This window comes from Chelon labrosus (genome assembly GCF_963514085.1).
Source record: "Chelon labrosus genome assembly, chromosome: 15".
Classification (NCBI taxonomy): domain Eukaryota; kingdom Metazoa; phylum Chordata; class Actinopteri; order Mugiliformes; family Mugilidae; genus Chelon; species Chelon labrosus.
The window spans coordinates 15,837,920-15,864,325 of NC_140348.1; the positions used below are offsets into that span (position 1 = coordinate 15,837,920).

Here is a 26,406-nt window from a genome sequence, read left to right on the forward strand (position 1 = left end):
AGAGGTCAGTGCAGATTAAAGTATTTACACGTTTCAAGCTCACACATGCCCCCAAGCTTATTCATTTATTCTCATGCACAGACTTGACTGAGCCGAGAATGTTCTGGTGGATGATCCTACAAAAGCTGCATCACCACGTGGCTTTCAAACGCTCTTCGCATTTCCACTAACCTGATAAGAGCATGCAGTAGTTTTGAGCTGGTGCCAAGTCCGTAACATCATCTCATCCACTGAGGCTGAGCAGTGAACGGTGGATATAGCCTGGCACGCAGCCGGGTGCCTTGGGGTTTGGCCAGATATTAGGAATAGGTGCAACCGAGAGTCACCTGTTTAATCTATGAATGCATTCATCACAGGTAAAAGCCTTGAAAAAAAGACCTTGAGCTGCACTCTGGACTGACAACTTCTAATTGTAGCATGTATATCTTCTCATTCACCTCCTCTGTTGAGGAGTCCAAATTCCATCTGAATTCATCATTCATTATTTTCACTGACTCATACCAGGCTAGTTAGGGACAAATAATGTTGCTAGGCGCATATCCCATCCCGCGGCGTCTAATGAATGTCTCAGTGAACAAACAGGACAATGGGACAATGACAACAGGCGCGTGGAGCTGACGCTACGCTGATTCAGCAGCTGATCAAAAGGCACAGAATGATCCGGACTATAACAAAGGACAAATCTGCCTGTGCTGCACATGCACACAACCCCGCCAAAGTCAGAGAGGGTGGACGGCACACTATTGATGAGCAAGCATAAAAACACATTTAAGCGCACAAATGAGATGGATATCAGGAATCTTTACACACACAGACGCACACATACAGCAGGGCCAATATGTCTGTGAGTCAATATGTGCGAGCAGTTGTTTACATTAGGGAGTGGGATATAATGTAGGAGGAGAGGAGAGGAGAGGAGAGGAGTGGAGAGGAGTGGAGAGGAGAGAGGAGGAGAGTGAAAGCTGGGATTGGCTCTGACAGCCAGACCAAGTCAAACGCTCCATTGTGTTAAACCTGTCAACTGTCACCAAAGAGAGCGAGCAAGGGAGAAATAGACTGACACAGGCAGAGAGAGACTGTCGTCATGGACACAACACACACCACCAGCCCCTAACACACACACACACACACACACTTTTCCCACAGAACCCGGTATTGGCAAAAGCGACGCCGACAGACATTCCCATTTCATCCATTATATCGTGCCTCTGAATGTATTGATCCAGCATATAACCCATGTAGTGACACACATGCAAACACAAGCACATAATGCAGCGTTCGCTTCAGGCTTCAGTTAAGTTGTTTGCATCCCTGTCTCTCTGATATTACACTGAGGACATGTCAAACGTCATCATCGCGTCTGTGCAAGCCATGGCGCCCATTAATATTCTGCACACTTAGAAACACATGCACAAATGAGAGGGGTTATTTCACATCAAGAGTTGCCTCCCAGAAGGTAATTATTTCTAATCCTTCTCCCTTCTACTCTTTTATCTCTGAAGTAACTCTACTACAATTGCCTGCAGAGATTTCTATTTGTAGGGATGGCTAAATCAATCCTTGCCTGCAGGAATATGATCAGTCATGATCATATTCAGACATTGTTTTCCAGTTTTCTCACCATGTACGCTGCTCTGTCGTCATTAATCTACTCACGTGACTGTCCTCTGTAAGTTCAGATCAGTTGTCTCCAAGCTTTAAAATATGGTTCTCCCAAATTAACCACATCTTCTCACTTTTCCCAATTCACTTGAGGCGAATGGGACTCTCACAGTGTGGCTCAAAGCACGCATTTAAATATTTTAACAGCAGCGTAATTTTCTATTACCAATGTGCCTGGGACTCTGCGGGAGAAATACTGTCGCTTCAACAAAACCTATTGACAGTCAGCTCTGTGGATTACCCAGACTAACAAGCACACTCGGAGATGTTGTTAAATGTATGAGCACAACGAACATAATTGCTTTTTCACTCGTTGCATGTTTTTGCGAAAGAGGAAGCAGGGGGATCCAAAAAACCGCTACCGCGTTGTCTTATTCACTGCCCCCTGTATACAAGATACAGACGTTATTTGTTTGCTTTATGGGTATTATCAAAGACGGTTTTTACACCTGCTTTCAGAAAAAATACAGGCAGCTTCAAGCTTGATGAAGTATGTTTGTATTGTTGTTTGTGATGGACAGGTGCAAAGAAACATTTGCAGAAGCATTGTCTCCAAATGCATTGTACATGTATACACCAATTAGGCATAATATTATGACCACCTTGTATTGGTCATATTGTGTAGGTCTCTCTTGTGCCTCCAGAACAATTGTGACTCATCAGAGAATGGACATGGGCCTTCTGAGGGTGTCTTGTGGTGTCTGGTAACAAAATGTTGTTAGTGGGGATTTTTGGGTCATATGGGTTGAGGGGAGGAGCCTCTGTGGATCAGACTTGTTCCAGTGCATCCCACAGATACTTCATCAATTTGGGATCTAGTGAATTTGGAGGCCAGGTCAACACCTCGTGCTGTTTTTCATGTTTTTTGAGTTGTTCCTAAATCATTTCTGTGTGTGTGCCTGTGTCATTTCTATGGGGTGGGGGTGCCTGGTCTGGTCTAGGTGGGTGCCACATGTGTAAGTAACATCCACACAAATGCCAGGTCCAAAAGTTTCCCAGCAGAACATTGTATTGTCACAAGATGGTCAATGTTATTCACTTCTCCTGTAAGTGGTTTTAATGTTGTGGCTGATCGGTGCATACTGCAATATGTATATTAATTTGACCGATCCTTGTTTGATTCAGCTATCTGGCTGCTAATACATTTGCATGTGTGTCTATGTGTAAGGGATGCTGTCACCATTTTTCTCTGCAAAACAAACGTATATAGCATCGCTGTGCTTCATCATATGAACTCTGAGTTAACACAGAATGAATGAGCCTCAACTGAAAACCTTGAAACACAAGGCAAAAGAGAGAATGCTTCCTGCGATTCCTGGAAAACTGCTCTAGAGAGAACAGACACACAATCTCACACCTGATAAAATTGCTTTTAAGTGCTGCGCGCCCCTTTCTCACAAAGAACATAGGTCATGACGCGCAGCACAGAGTGGAGTGGGCATCCACAGCTATAAATAACCCTGAGAGGAATCAGATTTGGAGAACCGGAGGTGGGAACTGATGAGATCACACATACCAGTGTGTGTGTGTGTGTGTGTGTGTGAGAAGTGAGATCTGAGGAAATGGAAGACGGAGTCAGACTGACATCATGCAGACTCGCAGACGGACGAGCAGACAAAACAGCGGGAAGGCAACAGAGCAAGGAGGAGGAGCGGGCTGAAGACAACGCTATGACTGAGAGGAGGGCGTGACGCAACGTCGAGGTGACTACCTGGTGGCAAACTGTGATGATGATGAGGAGGAGGAGGATGACAAGGTCCTGGAAGCAATGGTTCAATGCTGAATGTTGAGCATGGCGTTGGAGCCACATCAATCTCGAAGTACATATGATATTCATCTGTGCCCCTGCAGCCATTCAAGGTCATCACAGGTTCTATAACATACAGCAATGTTTAAGATAGACATTCATGTATTATAAAGTGAGTTTTCCATATGAATATAAATCTAATATCTTTGACTTTCACCAAGGGCATACTGTAAATATGTGTACGTGTAAAACAATAAGCAAATAAATGAAATACACTCAGGATTTAGAGAAGGTGGTGCACTGTATATTCCTGTTTCAATACAAGATGGAAGAACGGCTTCTCTTATAAACTGACGGTCGGACTAATACGATACCAAATCACTGCTGCGTTTTCCCTCTTTGTGCTCCTCTGCTTTTTCAAACGTACAAAGCAGATATTGAACTTTTGTCCAGCGCACTGAAGTGGCTGCAAAAACGCGCACAGGTTTTTCAAAACACAACAAATCATTAATGATCAGAATTTCCATAACAAACGGAAAAAACAGTACAAAGACATTTCTGGAATACAATTACTTTTAAAAAAATCAGGGTGCCGTCCATTAGTTGTTGTTGTTTTTTTCTTTCCTGCAGCACCATTTATTGTGTTTGTGTGCACTGATCAGACAGATGTTATGCTGAAACTTCCTCCTCTTATCCGTTTTGTATACTAAGCTCTGCTCTGTTCCACCTAGAGGCACACACGTACGCACAATCTTTTCTGGGGCGCACAACTGACTGACAGACAATAAATTGATGCAGAGCCACTTGAGGAAATGACAAGCAAGTGACACATTTGCGGTAATAGATAGAGGAGAGACACTCGGGGTTGTCAGTCAAGAACGATGACGACGACGTCTCTCAGCGGGCCAAAAGATATTTATTGCTCTGATTACGTATTTATTCAATACATTTGAAGTCTTAAGTCGAAGATACGTGGTCTTGATTGAATAAAACCCTGTTTTGTCGCCCTGAAATCACCATGATCGTCGGGGGTTGCCTCTACGTTTTATATTCAACGGTATGTGAAGCCGTACGGTTCATTAAACATGCTTTGTGCAAAATGTGAATGTGCGCTGACACGCCGTGGAATCAATTGCGATGAGCTCAGATAAATAAATGACAAAGTCTGAGGACGGAGGCAGAAGAGGTAGTTAGAATAAAGAAGGAAGGCAAAAGGAAGTGTAATAAAATAATAATAATTCTCACGCTCTCTTTAAGTTTGTGGGAATCTTCAGTCTCTCTCTGTTCCCTGGTTCTGCTTCCACCAGCGCAACCCTCCTTCTTTCTCTCTCTCTCTCTTTATGTATCACCTCACTTTAACGCACTTATTGCCACGATCGGTGCTTTTTCCTTCTGCGCCACCTCTCCCTCTGTCTCCCCTTCATTTACTCTCTCTCTGTTCACTCTCCGTTACTGTCTCTCTGTCGTGTTGACTAGAGGTCAGCCGCGCAGCCTCTCAAGGTCGTAGCTGTCCGAGGTTTGGCCTCCTCATGCCCGGGTGGCTGAGTAGAAGCGACAGCTCTGTCCCATTTGGGGCCCATCAGACTTTTAGTGCCTCTGACCACCAGGCTCCCTGGTGGATAGGCCTGATGTGCACCCTTTCTTTGTTCCCATTCACTGCTGTCCATTACAAAAAAAAATGTGACAGAGGAAAAAAACGGATGGAGGAAAATGAAGCAGTGGCTGGAAGAGGAATGGAATCCATTGAAAGTTTCTCTGAATTTGTCCAAAATGCTAATATGGTCTTTTTTTTTACACTACATTTTTGTACATTATGTGCAGTGTGTAGCGCAGGAAGCCTTTACACCAGCCCCTTGTTGATTGATCCTATCTATCTATCTATCTATCTATCTATCTATATACTGCCATCTGCTCAAATATATATAATTAGTGGACTGAAGAATGAGTGCGCGTGTGTGTGTGGATCACGGATCTGGATCACGACAGACATTTTTATACCTTGTTGTATCTGTTTAGTATTCTTACAGTGGCACTCCTTTGATGGATGAAGTGCAGCTACAGCCTTCAACCGAGGGTCTCAGCACATTTTGTTCAAACACAAATACCAAAAGAAATTGCTGGCTCTAAGATTTCCCACTTTGGTTTCTATTATAATAATTTTAGTCTCCAGGGGATTTAAAGTGAACCCCTTCCACTACGACATTTTACTTACACCGCTTAATTCAACTATTCTGCAGATAAATCTATGACGAGATTATTCCACTCTAGGTGTTTTTACAATTTGACTATTCGCGTACAACCAATAACATTGTCCCTCTTTAATAACATTACTTTGTGCTTGTGTGTGAGCGCAGTAAAGAAAAATAAATAAAAAATAGCCATGTGCACGATCCTAATATAATCTACCGCTTTTATTAGAACTACTAATAAGGTGCTCATCTGGCTACAAAACAAAACAACCTCCTCTCCAGAATCACCTTTGCACCGAAAAGAGGCGTACATATTGTGCATGCAGCGGCGGGAGTGTAACTGAGAGATCCCTGAGGTGTTTAATAGCTATAGTTAGCCGGGATTTATTCGCTGCTCTGATAGCTATAGTTAGCAGTAAATTTATCCGCCTGCCAAGGGAACATGTCAACGAAGGGTGGAAAATACACTCCCATCGAGTTAGTTAGCGTCTAATGACTGAGGGGCTGGCTGGATAGAGCTGATTAGAAAATTAATTATTTATCAAAATACTCCTAAAAATTTCTCCTGAAAACTGAAAAATTGAGAATGAGTCATTAAGGTGTAAATTAAATGTTGAGAATTTTTAAGTCAGGGCCATAAGTCTTTATGTATGCACGTGTGTGCATGTGTGTGTGTATGAAGAGAGGCTTTTAGCAGTCTGGTGTCTGGTGTCTATGATGACTTCATCCATCGCAAGTGCTGTAACATAAACAGAGTCTGTGCTTTATGACTGAAAACTATAGCAGTGTTGAGTATCTCCACTACTCCCCTTCAATGTATATTTATCTATTTTCTTTGATCCAGAGTCGCAGTTAATGAGTAACACACGAGTAGATATTTGTTTTCCCGTTCACTTTAGAACTGCAGCTACTTCACCATCCACTGATCTCCTTTCCCTGGCCAAAGAAATGCCGATGATCATGTCGTAGCTTAGAAAGACACAAATGGCCATACTGTGGAAGTGGTTCTCTGCTAATTAAATTCTAAAAGATTCACTGTAGGCCGCTAATAAATCGTCTTAGTTCTTTAAACCTTAGCTCTGCATTCAGTAGCTCTGGTCATTTCAGTAAAGTTATCAGGGTCAGTTGTAAGAAAGCTTTATCCAAGTCTTCCTGAGGAGACAGTTGCTCATTAAAGGTGTTTTTGGAGTCCTTCAGGCTGGTACACTGAGGCTGTTAATCACAAATTAATTCTCCCTTAAATGTGCATAAATCTAAGAGTACAATTAAACTGATCCTCTTGATATTCAGCAACCTGACTCCTAACGTGAGGTTCAAATTCTAATTGAAACTTGTTGAGGTCATAGGTCACAGATCTTCAAGTAAGACATCCCCCTACATTACACAATCCTGTCATCATTCAATAACCCATTGTATGCTTTGCAATTGTTTGCATGTACTGCACGTGCACACATATGTATTCATTTATTTCAACAGTCAGAGGTCTGACAATGCTGCAGCAGCTCTTGAAGACAGGAATTAGTGGATATGGAAGACGGAGTTGGATCAGAAATGACCCGAGATGCAAAACTACAAGAAAAAGAAAAAGGGACTGAACAGAGGTCATACAGGATGTTGGGCTGAGCTCAAATGGCTCAGAAAGTTGAAGGAAGATAATGAATGCATATCCTGAAATACAGTTGGCAATGGGTTTAGGAGAGAAGTGAAAAAAGTGAGGATGTTCAACACCATGGACAGAGGAGTTTATTTTTCTGTATTTCTGTATTCCATCCAAACATTCATCCGAGCACAGCAGTATTCCATCGTGTTTACGTAGCATACAGTGCATCCTTCTATGTATTTTACTTTTAGAACGCACCGTTCGCACATCCTGTCCTTGATTGGGCGCTGCCGCTGCGAGCTTGATACACATTTACAACGGATGATTTAATGAATTAATGGACGTTGCAGCCAATTACCTTGACGATGCATATTCAGCAAGTTTTGTGAAAAAGAAAATACTAAGCCGCGGCAACACAATGTGACGGAACCACTGCTGAAGGTGAACAGAGATGGACAGAGGACAACGAGACTCTTCTGTGTGAGGCTGTACTTCAGCACCATGGACAGAGACATGCAAACACAACATGTAAAAAATCCGACCACAAAGATTACTGTAATATCTAGGGTTATTAATTAACTTCCATAATATTCATTCATTCATTCATCTTCTGTAACCGCTTGTCGTGTGAAGGGTCGCAGGTGGGGCTGGAGAGGCGGGGCCAACACAGAGAGACAGACAACCATTTACACTCACATGCACACCTACGGCCACTTTAGAACGGGCATGTCTTTGGACGGTGCGAGGAAGCTGGAGTACCTGGAGAGAAGCCACGCAGACACTTCCTTAATATTCCATTTAAAATAGAAAAGGCATTATCTGATTGCTCACAGTCAGACCAAACAAAACTAAGCTAAACTGTGACAAAACCCATCTACAAAATGAGTATGTATGTATACGTATATTTACAGCTAGAAGGTTCTGGTTCTCCTAATTCCAAAGATACGCACTTTAGGTTAATTCTAAATTGGACAAAGGGCGGTATCTGAGTGAAAATTATCTATCTGTGTCAGCCCTGTGATGGACTGGTGACATGTCCAGCGTGTTCCCCACCTCTCGCTCGCCCAAGTGATGTGAGAAGCGGGTCTGAGATTGGAGGGTCATTGATTTAAATTCCAGGACTAATAGGAAGAAATGTGCGAGGTTGGAGTGAACGAGCAGCGCTTTCCTCTTGGTATCCATGGCTGAAGTGCCCGTGAGCAAGGCACCCGACCCCACCTAACTCTCCGCTGCAACCGACTACCCACTACACATCCTGTTCTTGATTGGGTACAACTGTGCTCACAACTCTAGTCTACTGTAAGCAGAGAAAGATACAACCTGTAGTTTCTCCTCTTTTTCTCTGTTTACTGAATTTCTCTTCACTCTTCTCTCTCCAATAGTCACCTCTAGTTTTGCCACCCTCCAGACACGTGCACACACACATACACACACACTCACGCTCAGACTGCTACTAATAGGAGTTTATTTTTAGCACATGCGAGGTGTGTGTATGTGTGTGTGTGTGTATATACACATGATGGATGAAGGTGATGTTTCACACCTCTCTCGTGGTGGTGGTGGTGGGGGGTTGTTGGAGGTGAAGGGGGAGAGGTGGAAAAGGCAGGGGCAAGAAGAGCTGTTACTACACGGGAAGAGGGGAGCAGTGGGGTGTTGGGCTGAAGCGAGGGGAGTGAGAGGAACCTGGCTTCCACCTGAAATTGCGACCCACGAGTGGCTTAAGATCAACAGGCCTCTCTGCACCGGATGATAGAACTCCTCTTCAGAGAGATGAGGGATGACAGGAACAGCCTGATGTGCCGCGCCATCCAATTAAAATACAGCTCATACCGGACTTAGCTGTAGGCGAAAACTGAAATTTAATCACCTGTCATTTCTAGCGTCTTGTCTTTCTCTCACTATCTCATGAGAGGACGCTGGGAAGCTGGTCAGAGGTGAGGAGCCACTAACGTTGCTATAAATCATGTTTGAAGTGGATATGAGAAGTGGAGGCTGCACATTGGTATAGATGGTTCAGAATCTGACAGGAAAAGCAGGCAACTCAATCAGCTTGGGACAGAGCGAAATGTGAACAGCATGGAGCAGATTAGGCTAAAAGAGTGGGACTGATGCCAGAGAAAACAACGGATAAGGAAGCAAGCAACAGATACACAGAAGGATTACACAGCATACACGGAGAGCACAAATAAATGCAAACCAACTGTCGCTTTTCCTTTAATAACTTGATCTGAATCGCCACTGGATGAGCTTAAAATTGTCTGCACGTGCGCAGCAGGAATGTAATTTTTAAATTTAGATCTTTTGTTGACCTTGAACTTCCACGAGGAGTTTATTTTTAGGCCACCTTTTCATCTTCATAGTGAAAGTGCGAGTCAGGAGGTGTCAACAACAGACAGAAACAGATCAGCGCGAGCAAAAAATGATTTCAGCGAGAATCTTCACATGTCTGGCGACAACGAGCGCGTTCTCAAAACGGGTGTGAGCGCTCAGACGTCACAGAGTGTGGCATTTTTCCTTCTTGTTCTCTCACTTTCTACCTTCCCTCTCCCTCGCTTTCTTACAGCTCTCTTTTTTTTCTACCATGTCACACAATCAGTTGTCAAAACTTGCGCTGCAGGCGGTGAAATAATAATCTCAAATGAAGTGGAACAATATCTTGTAAATGAATCTGAATATATCTCTTTGTTTCTGCCCTGCGAGTTGTGTCAGTCCACACCCGATTTTTCAGAGCTGCTTCCTGCTGGGTTTTCATATTACCTATTATGCACTGATATGAGACAAGACCCTGCTCGGGGTGTCTCTTCTTCACCCCACGCTAAAGCACACAAGCAGGGGACTATAGCTTAGAATAAGTTGCCCTCATGTTAATGAACGATTCCCTTCCCACTGCGAGTGCCATTACCGCACGCTGTAATATGGCTTAGTACTCTCCACGCTAACCCCCCGCAAGCTCTTGTCAGAATTTACCATTACAGCCACCACATGCTTTATTCACTGTGGCTGAAATTGACAGTAATTGTAAAATTTTGTCAAAAGGAGAGGAAAGTGATGGACATGTGCGTAATGACCTTTGTCACAAACAAGATGGAGGTTGCAGAGGTGGCACTGCTAAACTTAATAAACTCCACACGTGCTTGAAATAGATACGTTCAGAGGAAACACACACATGCAACATGCTCATCTCACTAATTTTAAGGGAACATCGGACGAGATTCTCACTTTTGGAGCTTTTTCTACATTTAGTAGGGTGTGTAGCATGTCTGACAATTCAGAAGAGCTGCTAATAGGGTTGCTAACTCCCTGAAAAATAAATAAGGGACATCTCATTAGCAGGGCCCGCCAACCCGATTGCCTTCACCCTTCCCGGTGTGGTGAATTTTTTTATCCTTTTTTGTGTGTGTGAAACGATTTTGTTGTCTTCCAGTATCTTCTTCACAAGCAACAGTACCTCGACCAGTGAGATGAGTGGGATTTCCACTGTCGGCTGGGAGACGGCCTGGGAATAAATTTACCATAAATTTTCATATAAAGCGCCCTGTTATTCATTAATTCCATTGACATTTTACACACTATTTTTGATTCTCGCGGTAATACAGGACAAAGTACGTCCTGCCTCAGCTCAATACGGGACGCATACTTTTGTTTCTAAATACGAAACGATTCCGTTTTTCAAGGGACGGTTGGCAACCCTAGCTGCTAACAATCCACACAGTCAGTTTGTTATGAGTGGTCTGAGAGTGTAAATGTGTCATTCAGCGAGCCGTTTCAGCTCTGAGCCGCGTGTGACGTAGATCATTTGTTCTGAACATAAGACCCGCCCCCGTAGCCCTGTCACTACACGGGTTCAGACCACACCCTCCTTCTGCCGCACGCAGGTAACAGCGATGCTAGCAAAGCCACACTTCGTTCCAGCAAGCACCGTATAAACGTTGACAATGAAACAGTCCTTGCGTGCAAGCTGCTCTGTGCTCAGCTGTAAAGGCTCCCAGCATCTGGAGAAACTAGCGCAAAGTGGCGTTACGTGGCGTACATTTACCGGGAAATCTGCTTATCCGCTAGCCCGCCAGGTAGCGAACAGATGCTAACTGCCGGCTAAGTAGGATTAAGTTCACTGATCATTCAGAAACGTCTTTTTCAAACCTTTATTGTCAAACTCCTTCAAGGGTCTGCTGTTGTTCTGGGTTCAACTTTCGGTACAAATAAATGGTCTGATGTCGCTGCTGTACTCTACCAATATGCTAAGTGTTGCCAAGCAACACTACTAGAGGGGCGGGGTTACAGGAGCTCATGCTCAGGAAGGAGGAGGTTCTCTCCTCTATTATAGAGGCCTGTTCGACAGAATCATTGAGAATTTTTAACCAAAGCATGTAACAGAGATCCCATCAAGTCAAAAAAGCAACATATCAACTTCTGGAAATGGACGTCCAATGTCCCCTTTAATACATCTCTCCTCAAAGTTTAATCAGAAGGTTACCAACGTTACCTCTGGGTGTGGAAGCTTATAAAACTCAAAATCACGGCCATCAGTTATGGTCCTAAAATATGGTCAGTCAGTACAACTGCAAGCACACTGACTCCTCATTGAATAACAGTGTTACAGAGTTTTCATAATAAAATGTAATGGCAGCCCCATCTCACACACACAAATACACAGGCCCATCTCTACGGTGATGCCAAAGCTCTGAACAAACATCTTTTATTCATAAGTGAAAGGCTAATAACAAAGTCTCTTTGGTTATGGCCAGAAGTGAGCTGCAAAGAGAATCAGCTTCAAGGTAGTACAGCTGAAAAACAGAGTCTGAGGGATGTGTGTGTGTGTGTCTGTCAATCTGAGTTTGATACGTGTGTATTTACCTTCCACTGGTGGGGAAATATAGACACCAGAGCAGCAGAAACGCAAAGCAGCACATGAGAGACATAATCAGACATTATTAATTAAAAAGTACTGAGGTTCTAATGGCCTTTAGAGGAAGATTAACACCCATTTTCATTTGGTAAAGTGTCAGAGCTCCTAACAAATGACACCTACTCTGGAAAAGGAAATGAATGGGACTGTTGGCGCTCGCATGTATACGCTGGAGTCTCTTGTAGAAAGAGGTTGGGTAGTGGAGTTTATGAAATGAAACAAGTCAAAGGAAGCTACTGTCTGCGAGAATAAACGCCAACCGGTTTGTTGCTGCTCACATTAATCTGCACACAGGAGATATTGATTCAGGGCTATCTATTTCAAGCGAAAGTCATTTTTCAAGCCAAAACAGCATGTACACAAACGTTCTGACGTTTGTGTACACGTGTTACTGTGGAATCAAGTTATTAGATAAAAAAAAAACGAATAAACTAATAACTGCAGTTTGTCACCATGAAATGACTGTGAAACAATCATTTGTTATTTAGTAAAAACAGTGTGTTCAGATGCATCCAGCTCTTTCTGAATGTATGAATGTAAACAAGCTGAAAATACACCAAGAACCAGGAGAAATGGGATTGTTTGACAGCTTGATTACTGAATCATTGACAAGGCAGTGAGAAACAGTCCAGAAAAATGCCACTCGAGAAGACGTTCTGACGTGCAGAACAAGCACCTGCACAATAAAATGTATGAAGGCTGAACTATGATTACACTGAGATTAGAATAACACTAATAATCAGAATAACAGCCCAATAAGAACAACATTGCTGCACGGTACCACTGAACCAGAAGTTTTAACAGGATTGAGAGGGGGAGGATTTACCTGTAGATAATCTGCTGAAAAAGGAAAATATGAAGACCTAATAATAACCAGGTAAGCGTGAAAGATTCAACTTTTAAGTTGTAAAAGATGGCCCTAACATAAAGTCATGACACAAAAATATTAACTACACAGTTAATCGTGCAATGTGACCACTAAATAACTTTTGGATATAATATGTATTTAAAAAAAAATAAAGACTAAAAGCGCACATCGAGAGAAACATTCATAAGTGCACTTAAAAACTATAATAGTGCTTAGAACTACTACTGTTGAGAAGTGAAAATGATGTAAATATGTGTTTATTTCACATTACTCATTCATTTTTGTCTGTGTAATGTACCTGTGATGTGATATCTCTTGCTCTTTCTTCATCTACACGGTGTGATTGGATTTGTGGTGTTTTGCCCTCACACCAGTGCTGCCACCAGCTTACTGTCTCCGTCTAACACATTAAGAGAGTTGGAAGTGGGTTTGTACAATACATAAAGTAATTCAGAGAGAATTAGTTTTGTCGAATTGTGATTAGTGTGTGCGGATGAGCAGAGCTTACCTGTCATGTGCTAATCATTTTTAGTTGTTTAGTTTTCTGTAAAGTCAGATGTATATATTCACCAACTATAATTTCTGCGTTGTCATAATTTCAGTTGCCATTTACTTGTACTTAAATTTACTTATTTATTTACACTCCAGTAAAGCTTCTGTTTCTTTTGTCCAAATCCCTCTTTTGATTATTTCCTGCCATATTCAAGGGCGTAGCACAAGCACTTGGTCAGATCGCCTCTTTCTGGTTGGAATAAAAACATTCTTTCTGTGCACATGTGAAGCATCAGGTGATGTGACGAGTTTCCGCCAGGGACAAAAAAACAAGCACTTGAAAAGATGAACAAAGATGGAATAGATGTGGACAGCACCGGTCAAAGCGTGGATCTTCTTCTATTTGGTTTAGTGTTGTCAATAACGAAGGGGAAACAGGGATTTCTGGGCAGAACCATTTTGCACAGTCAAAAAAAGTTAGATTGCGATTGATGTATTGAGGCATGCCACTCCATTTATCTTAGTGGATCATTTTATTTAGCATGGAAACTCTGATTAGAATAAGTTCAGTCAGGTTAAAAGCTTGTAAACATAGCCATGCAAGTACCTGAGTTTCCTATAATGATAAGTTAACATGTTGGCTTTGAATAGGACCTATTTTACATACTGACTAACATAAAGTGAGCATAGTCATGATCAGTAATATATATATATTTAAATCAGTGGACAATCTTTATATTCATCTCAAATGCTTTTACATCATGTTAGAACAAGCTCCAATGGCCGCTGCCTTCTAGTCTCCGTTATGTGTCGTAGACGCCATAATGACACAAACCAGAGGTATGTGACACCGAGCACTGCGGGAGGACCTGTGCTGTCAGCTCGGTCTGTTTGTGTTAGATAAGAGCATACTTAAAGGACAGATCAATAGGGCTCACGTGGATTCTATTCAGTCAAAGTCACAACAGGTACAGACTAAGATATCGTCATGCAAAGGAGAAGATTAAAGGGAGGGTGGTGCGTGGGCAGCAGGTTTGTCGTGTCTGTATATATGTGTACCTGGACTGGGAAAACAAGCTGAATTTTATTTAAAACATCTTAATTGCTCTAAACTGAGCTTGTCTCACTATTAGGTAAATTGACACAAAGAAAGCTCTAGGGCCGAAGGAGATAAGGAAATACGTGGACCAGCATAGCCTTGTTTCCCCTACAGCACCTAATGAAACAAACTAATTAGTGGGCAATGTAGGGTAAAAAAATTTTTTAAAAAGCAAGGTGATTACACACGACTGTCATCAGTAATGCATACATACACAACACAAGCCTTGTCCTGAACCGTGTGCCGTGTAGGTCTATTGTGGGACAGGCATTTGAATTGTAATTATATTGACAGAATCAATTATAGCCACTATAGTCCAGGAGGACACTGTGTGATATCTGTAGGCGTGTAAACACATTAAAAAGACGGGAGAGCATTTCCAGCGTGGTGCACTGGCTTTAACCAGTGAGGTGGAATAAAACCACCAATTAACCAGGAGCTACAGTAATGTCATGTGTCCTTTTTTGCATAGGTTAAATTGCTCTTAGGGTTCGTGCACAGTTTGACGGCGGAGTAAATTCCGCCTCTCCGCGCCCGACTTAAATGGCACGTCCCTCAGCACCTTGGCACAGCCAAAAATGCCACAATACACAAATACCAAACTCTGAATGGCCTTGATGAAATCCCTATGTAGCAGAGCCATTATACAGTTCAGCCCTCCCCGGCTCCCACTGCACAGAGGCAGACGTCTCTTTCTCTTTCTCTTTCTCTCTCTCTCTCTCTCTCTCCCCTTGGAACAGACACGCAGGAGCCAGTAGTCATGGTAACTCCATTCTGGGTAAACTTAAGGATGTGTATGTGCATACGCTCACACACATACACAATGTTTTTAATAAATACTTCATGGACGGGAGCGAATGGGCTTCGGGTCTGTGGTCGCTGGTTAGCCGTCTAAACAGTGAGTTGTTTGTTTTGCAAGCCCAGTGTCAAACTCCACCACGTTCCTATAGCCTTAATAGATGCGTGTGTGTGTATGTGAATGATGCACACATCTTAATGAGGGCAAATTAGCAAATCTACTCAATGGAAGAGGATTAATTATCTATTTATATAGTGTTAAAGTGCATATTTGTGGTAAATAGCTGAAATAATAAAAAGTTGTTTTGTTTATCTTACCTGACTTGTCAAGATATCCAAAACATCAATGTGTTAGCCCATCTGTGCTTTCCTATTTCCCTGCACTATCAGTGTCATTCACCCACTAAACACATCAGTCCCTGGACCTTTAAAAGTATTTTTTTTTTTTGTTTTAATACTGAGAAGTATTTAAAAATGTTTCAGCAGTGGATTAGGTCTAGTATCAACAGCAACTAAATAAAGCAGTGTCCACCAGTTGTAGTGTTTGATTGTTTGAGTATTAAATGATGACTTGCATTTTACAGTTTTACAATGATAACTACACCTCTATGTATATGTAAAAAAAAAAAAAACATTTAATAAACATCAGCTTTCATCAGCATGTTACCATTCCCAGCGTTATCGCTGTGATCGAGACGTAATCTCACATGGGTTACAGATGTGTGTGTGTGCGTGCGCCGCTCTGCAGATGTCACAGTCTGAAGAGATAACGAGGAGAAAAGCCGAGGTGGAGATGAGCCCTCGCGGACGTCAAAATTAGCATTCACACACCGCTCCATTGACAAGGTCATCTAAACACGGCGTTACCTCCACCCTCAGGATCAACTGCAGCGATTCAATAGCACACCACTTTGTTGCATCTTCCCCCTAGGCGATGGGAGCCGCTGCTCAATATCGCTCGTAAGAAAGAAAAGGGAAATAGGTGTAAAGCCTAGCAGTAGGCTGTCAATAGGCAACATTACAAAGGACACTTTATCCAGCCGGCACTAGGCTCAAAGAGTATGTGGGCACTGAAGAAATAAGACGTGCTAAGTGCTATGAAAAGAATCTGAAACTGCCTGTACAACTTATTCTAATCTTGGTGCACAGATTAGCATTATAAAGTTGTGTGCAAGTGTACAGAGGGAGCTAGAGAGGAGAGGAGGATGGGGATGGGGATGGGTGAGTGGATGTCATACTGAGAGCTGGATGGAGGATAAAAAAGGCTGTGTGCGTGTCTTTCTCCCACTGAGAGTTTCTCAGTGGAGGTGGAATGCCACATGCTCCCAGAGAGGAATCTGTTTGACTGCCGGAGAGGGAACAAGAGGAGAGAGAAGGGCAGAGCTGTGAAGGAAGGAGGAGGAAGGGAGTCCAAAGGTAGATCGAAAGATGGAAAGAGTCACTTAACACCAGCAGCTTTGTAATTCTTGCCACGTGTCGTGATCTTTGATTCGGTTATTAAGCGTAAGAACTGAACAAAGTGAAACGATATTTGCTCAGAAGAATACGTAGAGTGCACACATCATGCAGGGAATAATGACAACAACCTTCAGGTATGGTCTCGCTCTCTACAGATGAAAGAAAGCACTCAGATGTCCTAACCCACTGTGGAAACACACATCCACGTACGCTCTTTAAAACAGTGTAAATGTAGATGAGAGGTGAATCTACTTTCACATCATTTAGACTGCAAGGAAACTGAGCCACAAAGACAGGATGCCGACCCATCTGAGAAGACCTCGAACCTCATTTCTTCAAAATGCACAAAAAAAAAGTTTAGGTGCGACCGCGTCCCCTTGCCTCCTGCACTCTGAAGGACAGGAGCGGCCCCGCTTGCAAACCTCTGGGTGAGGAAGTTTTGGCTGCCTACCTTGGGTGAGCGTTCCCATGAGGAAGCGGTAGAAGTAGCGAGCCACCTTGGTGAGCTGCCTCTTGCACCTTTTCCGGCACTGGCTCATCTTGACGCAGCTGTGGAGGTGCTGGTAGGGATGGTGGCGTTGGTCGGCTGGTCTGCCGGGGGAAGCAAGCTCTCAAGGTAGGAGGGGAGGAACGGAGCACTGTGAGTGTGTGTGTAGGTGTGTGTGTCTGTGTGTATGGGTGTGTGTGTGTGTGTGTATGGAAGTCTGATTACCGCTGCTTCTCGTCTCCTCCTCACTCACCCCCTCTCTCTGTAGTCCTCACCCCTCTCTCTTTCTCTCCGAGCTTCTCTCCACCTGTAGGGCGCTGGTTGTCAATCAGCCGCCGGCACTCTTTCTCCTCCCCCTCACGTTCTGAGCAGCCCCGTCCCAGCCTCTCATTGGCTGGAAGCGGAGTGTGGCGGAAAATTACGGACCGGCGCACTTGTCAGAGTGCGTGTGTGTATGTGTGTGTGAAAGGAGTATACTACGAGGAGGCCGGCTTGAGTGGCAGGTGGTGGTTTTTCTCTAGCTGCACATGTTGTTGATGCTATTTTTCTCCCCTTCTATTTTTCCCTCCTCTCGTGGCTCACGAAGACGACAGCTTTTGAGAGAGCGCGCGTGCATCTGTGTATGTTTGAGCCAGCAGGAGGTTGAGTAAAGTGACAGAGGAAACAAAGCAAACCCATTAATTAGCATCACACACATCGCCTGCCTGTCTGTCGGTCTCTTGCTCGCTCATTAATGGCACTCATACCATCGAGAGGCAAGGGATGGAAAGTAGGCGGAAAGACGGAGCAAAAGGGAAAAGTGAAGAAACGTGAAGAGACAGGTAGGGAGGTGGAGATAGGGCAGAAGGGGGGGGGGGGGGGGGGGATGCATAATTAATATCTTTCCCTGCTTTCTCCGGTGCGGTGAAATTCAGGAAAAGACGGAAAAAGCCAGACGAAAGAGATAGAGGCTGCTGAACAAATACAAGCAGCAGTCGATGAACGGATTATTATCTGGCAGCAAAGGAGGAGGAGAAGAGAGAAGAGAGGAAGCAGGAGGAGGAGCTTTTAAGTCCTTTGCGACTGAGGGGAAAAAAAAAAAAGGTATTTATGTAAAGCTTTTCTGTCTTGGTCCTTATCGTTCAGCCTCCACTCTCACTCTGTCTCACTCAAAGGGAACGCTGGCAGAGTCACGAAACATGGAAACACACTCACCTTGTGTTCCCTGGTGTCACATTTCTATTGTTTGTCCCTCTACACCTCCCACATTACCCTACTAAACTGCTGCCACTCCACCTTTATTCTCTTCTCTTTTTCCCTGATGCTGAATTAAAAGTGATTACCGTTGCCACGGCAACCCCAGACTCCCTCCATGGATTTTTGTGGTAGACTGAGTGGCGCACACACACACACACACACACACACACAAACACACACACACACGCATACACACCTGTGCTTCAGGTCAGAGTGAAAATCAATCAAAAGTCAGTCAGACGCTTCCTCTAAATGCTCGTGCTCTGCAGGCGCTGGGTTGTGTTCTCATTCAGAAGTCACAGAAAGAGGTCAAAGTACAGTCACTGCCAAACTGAGTAAAGTTACACTGAAGGACTTGATGCTGAGCGAAGAACGCGTGGGTGAACATAGGGGGAAGACTTTAAGGCAGACTCTGTATTTTATGATGATGATTCAAGGATTAGCTACTAATTATTAATTTTGCCTCCTGGCTTCTTGGTGCAAGGTTTCATACATCAATGCACCCAGTGAACCACTATTCAGTGTATAGTATGAGCGCTAGATATTTTAATTGGTAACTCTTCTTAGATCAAGAATGCTATAATCAATTTTTCTATTTTAACAATGGATCACGTGGCTACTGCACCACTTCCTAGTCTTCTTGGTCATTACTTTCATTTTCCCATCTTTATATTCTCAGTCTTGGTTCACTTTTAACGTTCTCGTCAGCTCTATTTTCAGCCACATGTAGCCGAACAGAACAAACGTTTGGTGTGATCAGATACATCATAGAAATAAGTGAAAAGCTGAAGAAAAGTGTAAATCAGTGTTATAAAACAATGAATAGATTTCAAACGTTAAATAGCAATACTGAATCATCTCCCAGCCTTATATTATATTTGGTTGTTTCTTTTGGTTCACCACCGCCTCCCAGACAACACCTCACAGCATTAAATCATCCACAGTGAAACTCACTGCACCACAGGTATATTTGTGTTGTGTGGGCAAGTGTAGTGGACAGCAGTCAGGTGTAGTCCACATCTTTATAATCCTGCCAGTGCACTGGATGTCTAGTTATAAAATGTTGTGTAATCCATACTACACTGCTACAGAGAACCAAGAAAACAACATTTATTACTCCTGTGGATTTAGTTGTAAACCTGCATTATGCTCTTATAAAAGCGTGCACGATAATATATAATTATACAAATATATGATTTCTCTCTATCTTTAAATGGTCTGAGGCTGATGATGATCAGCAGGAATACATTCACAATCATCTCCTTGGTTCAGATACAGCTGAACAGGCAGGTTATGGTCAACACTTGCACGGCGCACACAAAAACTCCAGCTTTCACGTCCACGTCTCGCCTCCCCATGCCTATGAATAATAGAGTCTGCTTGCTAGATCTCTCAAGAAAGGAGGCAGACAGACACAGTCTTACACCGAAGTTAATGCTTTGAGGGGTAAAAACTGAAGATCAATTAAATTGATGGATTGAGTAATCAGGGTGAAGGATTGCAGGCGGTCAATTGTAAGGTGTGGGGTGTAGATCTGATGGTGAAAGGTTTAAGCTTCGTAAAGCCCTCCCTCGTGTTAAACTACTCATCAATTAAGTATGCTACAGAATCTACAGATGAGTCTCAATTAATTATTTAGATTTATGAATGAATGAAGACAGTAAGAAAAACAGAGAAAATATTAAAACACAAAGTAAAACAAAACAGCTTAAGGATAAAAACAGAAATTAAATGAAGGGCGGCACAGTGGTGTGGTGGTTAGCATTGATGCCTCACGGCAAGAAGGTTCTGGGTTCGATTGGGATAGAGATACAGAAAATGAATGAATGAAGGATTACTTAACTGAACAGTGTATCTAGCAAATTGCAAATTACATGAAAAAATGTAAATTTATCTCTTGAATTTTTTGTGTATATATATATATATATATATATATATATATATATATATATATATATATATATATAAGGTCAACAGATTCTTTAACACAAAGGTTAATTTGGTTTTGTCATTTTGTTAATTTTTCATTTACAACAGGGGAACATGGCTCTCTATATGTCATGTCGATACTAAGGATATTGGAAGTTCAAACGTAGTCAGTGTCCATGTAATGTTAGAGAGTTTGATGTCACACAACATTGGGATTTGACGTCATTACAGTTTTCACTTTCAACCAAAATATAACATCTCTCCAACGCTCGAATTTAACATCGACAAAATGTTTCTAACCAAAATTCAACCAGTCATTAACCTGCCGTTGGGTTGTGATATCAAATTGATTTTGGTTCCCATTTTGGTTTCATGTCAACTGGACCTTCATTTCCAGCCAAGCTGATACAATTTTGGAAGGAAGTGCCCAAAAAAAATGCAGTTTCTCAATTTGCCAAACTTTATAGCAGACGTGTTCATATCTTCACATTTAAGTTACATCAAGGCTTAAAGTTAATTCAAGATATGGCTGCTTTTAGTGACAGGTGGGTGGGTGTTCTTCACAGCTTGTTAGCCGTCTGTCTGGAGTTAGGTGGCGTCGGGCGCTGCTGAAATGCATCTGCATGTCCTGTATGACCCATTCATAGAAAAACTGCTCTATAGCACAACTAGAGGTCAAAAACTTCACAAGGTACCTTCAAAACACATGCTGAAATTTCCTGTCTTATCACATCATGTCTGAGATATTTAAACAATAATATAATCCTGACTCAAATGTGTGTTTTAGCACTTCTTCCATTTACACACAAACCCTGCAAAACACTGATTATCTCCCATGACATTTGAAAAGTCATATCTTTTTATCTTTCTATGCCACTTTAGGAAAAAATACATAAAAGACAAAACTGCTACTGTTTTACACAACTATTTTAACCCTAAATACTGTTGCCTCTGCTAGAGCGCCTCAGCCTCTTAAAAATAAGAAACCAGCTTGGCATGGAAGGTTTATGCACACGGCATTTTCTTTCAGGTTCTGCACCACAACCGTGACTCAGGCTTGAAGTCGGGAAGGCAGTTTGATTTCCCTCAGAATGTTAGCTGTCATTCAGGGGTCTGTCTTCCTCCCCTGAAGAGCTTTACTTAGTTCTACACCAAACCCTTTCATCTCCAGCTCTGACACTGTGGGTGAGGTAGAAGTTGTCAGACGCTCCCCAGATACCTGACAGGTTTTACGGAGGATGTAGAGGAGCTTGTCTGCAACATCGAGGCCCCGTCAGTGGAGCGGTGGTATAATTACACAATGTCAGCGACGAGCAGGCTGTTAGCCAACAGGAAACTTAAGATGAGGGGTGGGAAGGAGGTGATTAGAATTAGATGAGGTGGGAGGCTGCCTCAGAATAACGTCTTACTCGGGCTGATTTAAAATCCGTGACACGTGTCCATGATTTTTTGCCAAACTCGGCCGCCTGTTCTCATAATATGTACTGCGTGTGTGTTTCAGCATGTGTTTCCACCTAAGAATCTGACATGTCCAGGGTGTCATCCTAGCAGAACAGCCGATTACTATTACAATGGAGCAAAATGCAAACTAAGGACAAAACGCTTCACGCTGCAGGCCCCTTTTAGCACCAGTTATCAGCTGACAAAAGCTTTTTGTTGCATTTCTGCTGATATGTTAATTGAGACTTCAGTTCACTCTCAAGCCAGCTGCTCTTAATTGTGCTACTCCTCTCGCAAGGAATAAAAATAGTGTTTGTCTTGAAATGCCAGCGAAGGGAAGGGACAAAAAAAAAAAAAGATGTGATACTGGACAGACAGGGAGGAGGAACATTGAGGCAGACAGCTATAGGTCAAACAGACAAGAAAAACTGAGATAAGCGGCAGGCACACTTGCTGCACCATTGACCTGTTGGTGAAGCTCCAGATCTGCAAGCTGTCGGGGTGATTATATCCAACATTTGGATGGAGACCCTGGAGCCGTAACACCTGCCCCGACCATCAAGTGACTGTCAGAAACATCTCCAGGTAGCCAGGGAATCTGGAGTAAAGGATAAAGCTACCTGACTGTCTGACCTCACCTGCTTGCCTCGTTTCTTTCACAGCTTATTTTTTTCATTTTCTAAATCCGATTTGTTTGAACGGAATGACATTTGAGAGGGGAGAATTTATTTTTTGTCTACGCGTATGTGTGCGTGTCGGGAGTGACAATATAATGATTTTCCTCAGATTCGGAATTGGTGCAGCAGTCTGTATAGGCTTCCACGGGAGCGCAAAGGCACACAGGAATATTGGAGGGCAGATGTGACACTGACACTCAATTCAAGTATCTGGCACGCACACACACACACTCGCATGCATTTGTTTTTAACACTATTTATGTGGCAGGCAAAGGCACCAGCTGGTGAAACCCACTCAGCAGTCTATTCACTGGGAACATGTGACTGTGGAGGGAAGGAGAGGAGAAAGGGAGGAGAGAGGAGAAAGAGGGGAAGGAGAGGGAGGAGAGAGAGTGAGGCACAGGTGGAAACACTCGTCTTCAGGGAAGGTTAAGCTCTGAATACGAACAAAAACGCAGAGAAGTTTTTCGCGGAGCTGAGGCCGATAAACGTTTCTAACCTAATCCTCTCCCTCTTTAAGTTCATTGGACTTTGACCTCAGCCGACCCCAGTGAGTTATTCATGGTGAAAGCAGCAACTGCACTTTGTATGGAAAGGAGACAAGAGTGAGGGACTGTGGCAAAAAGCTGCAGTCGAGTCGAGTGGGACAGCCTCCAGCAGGCTTCAGTCGGTACAGGAGGACACAGAAGCGCTCACATCCAGTTAGATCTCATCCTGATTTCATAAAATATTTCCACACCCATAAACTGTTGTATATGTAATCTCCAATTTATTTTATTTTGACGGTGTATTAAAATGCTTTCCAGGCGATCTGTGATCTCTATGTTTGAGCCTCCATTTCACATCACTACTCATGTCAAGTCAGTATCAGTTTGCCACTGCTGACCTGACCCGCCCCACTCCCACTACATAAATAAATTGAAAACATGAATAAATAATCAGACACAGAGGAAGGAATTAGAAGATGACAGTTTTCACTATTGATCTGTCGGATATTGAGACTGTCAGGGGTGAAACTCAGGTGTTATTTTTGGAATCCTCATTTACCGGACGCTTTTTAAATAACCAAATCAGTCCCGCGTGGACATAAACAAGGCTGGAGCGATGATTATTCTGCGCAGTCTGAATGTATCAAGCCTCTCTGACTAATAAACGTCACCATCGCTGCTCAGCCAACATCCAAAGCAATCTGCCGTTTGATCGGCTGAGGATCGTGCAATTTCCCATCGTGCCTGAGGCCGAGCAGTCAGTAGTAACTAGGAACTGTGCTGCCTGCATTTGCATGACAGAGCAAGTGGAGATTAAGTCAGACAGAAATCTGTCTGGAAAGCTTTGTGCCGCGGCCGCCGGTGATCGCTTCTGAACACCTCTGCCTCATCACAAAGGAGCCCATTACCTGGTAATCGGAACAGATCGTGACACATTACACAACCTAAAAAAAAATAGAAACTACTATAAAGTATTTGCACGTTTCTATTACCTAAGAAGTTAGCTGCCCAGTTTCAGATTGCAGATGTTATCTATTTATAGTTAAGCGATGCATAATTTAAAAAAACAACAGGCAGGGCAATCATCTGTATGCATTGAGATTGATGTTTTCTGCTTATAGAGGGGAGAATTCATCTGACAAGCTGCTTATATATGCAAAATGACACTCAACAATGAAATATCAACCAGTAGGTTTCATCTAGAAAAGGATCAATATACTATACTTGTGATTACAAGAAGTTAATTTCATTCATTTCCTGTAACCGCTTGTTCTCTGGAGGGTCAAGGTCTTTGGACAGTGGTACGAAGCCGGAGTACCCGGAGAGAGCACCCACGCAGACACTGTGAACTCCACACAGAAACGCCCCAATTGGCCTGGATTTGAACCCAAAACCTTCTTGCTGTGAGGTATCAGTGCTAACCACCACACCACTGTGCCGCCCAATTACAAGAAGCAGCATTGCCACAGGCTGCCCCGACAGTAAACAACCAGGACTCAAGCTCCGTGGCGCTGCTGCCATCTGCAGGCGGAAACCTGCGCGGCCACAACTCGCTCAGTCCTCGTCATCTGCCCTGAGGACAAACAGATGGACTGAGAGAAACTTCACAAACAACACACACATTTAAACTTCTAACTCTACTGAAGACCATAGAGGAGGAGGAGGAGGGAGGGGCTAATGACAACTAATGAAACTCTGTGACTAACTAATGATGTGTGGTTCTTCCAGCTGCGAGAGAAGTGCCACTGTAGAGCAACTTCAGATTGAACACTAATGAATATTCATCAAAAGCTGTCCAAGACAGAAGAATATACGGATAGCAAAATAAATATTTCTTTACGTGCGGCGGGTGAGAAAACATCGTATGAGCATATGTCTCTGTAAGCTGCTAAGGGTCTGATTGATTGCCAGAAGGAGTGGCTCCTGTATCCTGTATCCTGTATCTGTACACTAATAGACAGCCTTTTAGGCATGTAAGAGGTGACAATGAGGCAACTTATGGAGGGTCACAGTGTTTATTTGAATGTCCCTTACAGGAAAAAACTAAAGGGGCATCATCTCATCATGTTGCTGTGAAGAGTAACCCCTTTCTAATGGCTTACATTTGACCTCACAGATTTAACCCAGCAGCACTGATCTGGCTCTGTCTTCTGACAGCTGCACATTTATCTTTCATCCAATATTTATACACACACAGACAATCTAAGATAAGACAATCCTTTAATTTATCCCACAGTGGGGTAAGTTAGAAAAAATACACACACTGTGTTTTAATAAACGCCTCTGTACCGAGCAGTTTAGACCAGTAGAGGGCAGATATAGACCAGTAAACCCGCAGCTAGTGTCACTCTAAAAAAATCTCACATCCAGACATAAATGTACGTCATATAACACAATAATGCTATAATAATCTTTTTATAATCTTCTCATTGTAGTTTTTGGGATAAACAAAAGAAAGCAGCTAAAGTTTTACACCTACTAAACATTAAACATTTAACCAATGCATCTCAACTCTGAACAAGGTTATTTAAAGGCGTCCACTCATTACAGATTTAAGAGTATAAGTGAAAGGCTTTTTGTTTCTTTTTAATAAAAATCTTCAATGAATTATTTTGCTTAACGTAAAGCGCTGGTTTACTTCTGAGTCATCTTGCCCGTGTCATTGTTTTTTTCTCTTTGTCAAAGACAGCCAGGCTGCTACGGCTTTAAGGATCAGACCTCTGCTTTGTTTCTAGCTCTGGGCGTGAGAGCGATCTGTCAATCTGTATCAGTCCAATGCTGTAAAAAAGCTGAAAGGTCACGAGAGGACACACTGTGGTCAAGCATTTGAAAAAGGACGCAGGGAGAAGACGACGCAGGGAACGGATCGGGAAGAATGAAAACTGGTCGCCGTAGCCACCGTGGTTGAGCTGGAACTGAAATGAAACAATAAATAATAGAGCCATGACTCTCCACTGTTCATTAAAACCACACAAACACTCTACTGATCTCCAGTTTTTTTTTTTTTTTTGCCCTTTGGGAGCTTCTCTAGCATTCCTTTAGATAAATCCAGGGATGAAGCAACTACTGTACGGACAGATAGAGATGGAAAGGGGACGGACCCAAGGGAGACAAAACTGACAAATAACAGGAAAGAATAAAGCAAAGGAATGGATCACTGAGCCGTGGAGAGTATAAATAACCCACGGGGGAGCCCCTGTGGCATTCACATTGGGTTTATTACCAGACACCGGCCAGTCAGCCAAGCCTAAGAATGAAAAATAGGATCACCAAGTCACACACTGCTACCATCATCTGCTTGTAGGCGTCAAACGCTATGAGTGACAAAAA

General features: G+C 43.0%; 1 protein-coding gene across 4 annotated transcripts in view; it reads right to left on the bottom strand.

Moving 5' to 3' along the window:
- LOC311500390 (A-type potassium channel modulatory protein KCNIP2) overlaps positions 1-26,406 on the bottom strand; it is a gene marked incomplete at both ends in the record, with an annotated part of 81,321 nt that overhangs the window by 24,753 nt on the left and 30,162 nt on the right. Inside the window, one exon of one of the 4 annotated variants that reach the window (XM_084561773.1) lies at positions 17,271-17,564. The exons of the other annotated variants lie outside the window; for them this stretch is intronic. Within the exon in view, the coding sequence (XP_084417899.1) occupies positions 17,271-17,358 (88 nt within the window). Of the gene's footprint in view, positions 1-17,270; positions 17,565-26,406 lie in introns of those variants that run through there. 4 annotated transcript variants of the gene reach the window in all.